Below are 4279 nucleotides of genomic sequence, written 5' to 3' on the forward strand. Positions count from 1 at the left end.
TCCCTACAAGAAATCCGTGCTGGGTTGAACGCAAGCATGCAGGACTAAGCTATGAGCAAGTACATACATGGGGAGACTCATTTACCTCCAGAATTTGATCGCCGGCCCAGAGCCTGCCATCTCGGGCTGCTGCCCCTTCTTCGTAAACTTCATGGATCACTATGGCATCCTGCGGGAAGAAGGGGGTGGCGTGAATCCTCCCTCCCAAACATCCCGCAAAACAGCATCCACGACCCACCTGACACGGCCCACCGCTCCGCAGTGGAAAGGCACAGCACTCCGTGTCGGGATAACCAGGACTGTAACACAGATATTTATATATTTTTTTTTAATATTTTGGGATCTGAAAATTACTGCCACCACCTAGTCAAAAGGTAACAAGGATTTTGTTCACCACTTCAGGGTAGTCTTGTCTAGAGCCTCTTAGGCTTCCATCACTTCTCTACATTGGCGCAGCAGTGGGTGAACTCAGTGTGAACTGCCGTATTAATATCGTCTACTTTTTATGATATTATTTAAAACCAGATTCTTTGGAGCTATGAATATTTTTAGGGACTTGGCATAGATTGCAGCTTTAAGCAAGAACTGAATGCCTTGTGGTAAATAGCGCTGGTTAAATCTGTAAGAAATGAAATCCAGAAGAAACGAACAATGGCAAATGTTAGTTTATTACTGAGGTTGGAAAATGTAGGCAGTGGCAGATGTAGCTTCAGGGAAGGTTTCAGTGATTTAATCTTATTGCCAGCAATAGATGTCCCCAAAGAAAAAGCATTACAAAGAACATACTGTTCTCTTGCTGGTGCTTTCCCTTTGCATTGTTCTGGTTTGTTTAGTTTTGGGTTGTTTTTTTTTTTTGCTTGAAACAAATAGGTGAACATCCTGCTACAGCGCTTTAGCTGCTGTCCTGACAGCTAGCAGGATGGACGCTTCACTGTGCTGAGGGTGTTCCTCTCTCCAACGTCACCAGCAAACACCCAACCTTCCCTGCGGACCCTAAAATGGCCCTGGAGACACACGTGGGGATTTTCAGTGATATACGTAGCTATTGGGTAACCCGTTCTCAGACAAATATCCCCTCCAAAACTGCTATGGCTGTGAAGTTCCCTCACTGGTTTGACATACAACTCAAAGAGGAGACTTTCCGCAGTGCTTGCAACAAAAGGCAGCAAGGTTAGCAGCGTGCGAGCCCCGCTGTGCACTGCCTTCCTGGAGCAGGAAATCGCTGCTGGGGTAGAACAAAGTACCTTCGTGTTTTGAAAACGCTGTTAGATGCTACATCTCTCATCACCAAGTTAACTCCCCCTGCCGTGTTGCCTCGCAATCCTTTCCCAGCACACATGGTGCATGTTGAACAGAAAGAAAACTCACATGCCCTTAAGCTAACACTCTGATCAAGACAACATTGAGAGCATTATTCTTTTTCATTCCCACTACACCTTATTTAATGATGTGGACTTGTATCTACGCCGCTCCGCTGCTGCTGGAGCACAGCACCACTGTCACAAGCTTCCTCTTTGATACATACACACCAGTCACTAAAAAAGCCTGAAGGATTTAATCACAAATGGATTACAGCCGATACAAGAGTCCCAGATGGGGGGAAGAAAGATTTCAATCTGCATAAATGACAGCAAAATACTATGAGCTGTGTATCAAGGTAATTAAGAAAATCAAAAGAATGGTTTGATTAAAAAAAAAAAATATGTATACACCCCACTGGCAACTGCAGGGTTTTCTTGAAATAACTGGAGCAGCTATTACCAGTGGAACTGAGTAACACGTGCGTGTCCATCTCAGCAGCGCTGCCAAAAACCTCTGCTATGTGTCTTAGATCTTCCCTCCGTTGTGGGGCTTTGGTTGTGGTTTTTTGGTTGTTTGGTTTTGGGGTTGGGTTTTTTTGGGTTACCTTTGTTTTAAAAATGATCATGTAACTCTTAAGTCAACACAAGAGACTTTTGCCTGGGGGAAAGCCAGGAGGGTGACAGTGGTGTGTATTTTTTCACCTGAGGCTGATCACCGGTAGCTTTGAGGAAAAGCTGAGTCTGTAGTTTAGAACTTCCATAGCACACTTCAATTTTAGGTTTTTTTAACACTTTACAAAGGGAGACATTCAGAAGTGGCCAAGGAGGTAACACAAAATATCAACCAGCCTCTTAAGACAGCATCATTCAACTAAGACACACTGGGGCAGTGGATGAGCATGAGGGTTGGTTGAAAAATGGCAACGGAACCATGTAACAGCAGACTGGGCACGTACAAGATGGTCAAACCAAACACTTTCAGACTGTATTTCCTGCTATTTCCTAACCTCTGAGCAAGGAGCTTTCAATCACATTTCTTTAAGTTTGTTTTTCATCCACAGTTGCTTTAAAAGTGGTCAAAACCTGGAGTTACCAGCTTTCCCCAGTAGTGCATTATTAAACGTTAGACTGCACATACCTAAAGCTCAGATTCAGGAACCACCAAATGTTATCAGTTTGAACAATCTGCATCATCTATTTGAAAAGGCAACAATTCAGTATTACACCGCGGTTCCTGCATGTGTTAAAAGCCAGACCTAGAACTAAAAATAACATGGCACGAAAAGGTACATTCCTGTTTGGTCTGTGCCTACCCCGAAGGAGGAAACAGCTCGCTGACCTGCCAAAGCACAGTTTTTCTTAAGTAGGGTTTTTTTTAAGGTAGTGTGGTTGAATCTGGCTTATAAAATCAATTAAAACCAGAATGAAACAACACATCCACAATGTCCTGTCAAGATTTTTAAATAGTCCATAAGCATAAATATGAGTCTTAGCTTCCTTAGCTTATAAACTACGCTAAACAGACAGCTTTCCTCTGAGACTTCTGGGATCAGCTCAATGTACATTTAACCCAGAAGCTATTTTTTCCCCTTGGATCTAGTGGGATCTGGGTCAGACTTGATCATCCATGACAAATCACCAAAACTTAGCTACTGACGTTATTGAACATTTTTAATAATACCAGTATTTTAAAGAAGTTTACACAGTGATGACATACAACACACCCCAACCACCCAGACAAACTCTAAACTGCAATGCCTGCATCGATGTACTCTGGGTCTAAGATGTAACACCCCTCCCAATGCCTCGGAAAAAAGAAAAATTAGGATCTATCATGACTAGAACAATACAAAGCATTTATTGAAAGGATAGGTTTTGGCTAGGAACGTCTGCAGCTTCTGCTCACTATCCAAAATCCAGCTGTGCGCTTGATATCTCTACAAGTTCAAAATCAATCAACAGAGAGAGAGGAGGGAAAGTGGTGTCAATGTGCAACTGGAGGTTGTGAATTCATGGTGGCTCTGGACAGATTTTCACTCCCATCTATCCCCATCTCCTTTCACTACCAGTTTCACACAGAGTATGGCACGATACAGCTTGGCAAAGTTGCAAAAACTGTTCGTGTAGAGGAGGGAAATAAAAACACTCTTCTATCAAGAACACGGTTGTTTAAAGAAAGATATCCAGCTGCTGAAAGCACATACTTCATAAGGTTTACAAATCTGTTCAACAAACTGAAGCTTTAATCTTTGTATATTTTGACAAACAATAGTCTGGGACCATTATACAAATGGGAAATTAATGCAAAGTTGAACATTTCTTGTATGGGCCGGAAGGATGCAGAATACAAGCCAGGGCATATAAAAAGCGTTTCCCTATGCTAAACAAAGTCCACACTCGCAGGTGTAAACTTAGACTATCTGACTGTGAAAACACTGACAGATAAAGTAGAAGGGAATTTGTCTGCTGCTGCTGAGGTTGCCGTCCTGGGCTGAATAAAGCTTATATTGAAGGCTGTTAAGGGTCTGCAGTACAAAGAAATAAAACTGATATTATCTACACTGGCTAAAAAAAAAAAAATCATCTGCAAGCTAGAATAGTTTCCAAACACGGCAAGAGCGTGCCTGGTTTGTATATGATATGCACCAAGTCTGTTAACAAGTGGAAATTCCAGACCTGCCACAGAGTGTATTAGTCGGTGTTTTGTAAGGTCCAGATTTGCGCTGGGGGACAGCTACGCCTCTCGCTTTACCAGCGGGGCATTACCACAATCGCATGGTGGTCTTGAGCAAAGGGAAGGCACACAAGTAGAAGCTTGCAACTTGCAGGATGTGCACAGTGTGACTGACATTGCATTGCCTTCTGTCTGAGGGAGGGGAATAGCCCTGAACTCTCGGGGACTTGGATCTCAACTCCTCTCACCAAGGCATGGATATTTTTTCTGCTTGATTTACACCAACTTCAGAGACCTGGTAGGG

At 43.0% G+C, this 4279-nt stretch overlaps 1 protein-coding gene across 1 annotated transcript in view; it reads right to left on the reverse strand.

Annotated features, from left to right (window-relative positions):
- Positions 1–4279, reverse strand: part of INADL (InaD-like (Drosophila)) — a 143638-nt gene that overhangs the window by 18173 nt on the left and 121186 nt on the right. The window contains exon 35 of the mRNA XM_010133056.1: positions 86–169. Within this exon, the coding sequence (XP_010131358.1) occupies positions 86–169 (84 nt within the window). The remainder of the gene's footprint in view (positions 1–85; positions 170–4279) is intronic.

This window comes from Buceros rhinoceros, unplaced genomic scaffold (genome assembly GCF_000710305.1).
Source record: "Buceros rhinoceros silvestris isolate BGI_N320 unplaced genomic scaffold, ASM71030v1 scaffold11340, whole genome shotgun sequence".
In the NCBI taxonomy this organism is placed as follows: Eukaryota; Metazoa; Chordata; class Aves; order Bucerotiformes; family Bucerotidae; genus Buceros; species Buceros rhinoceros.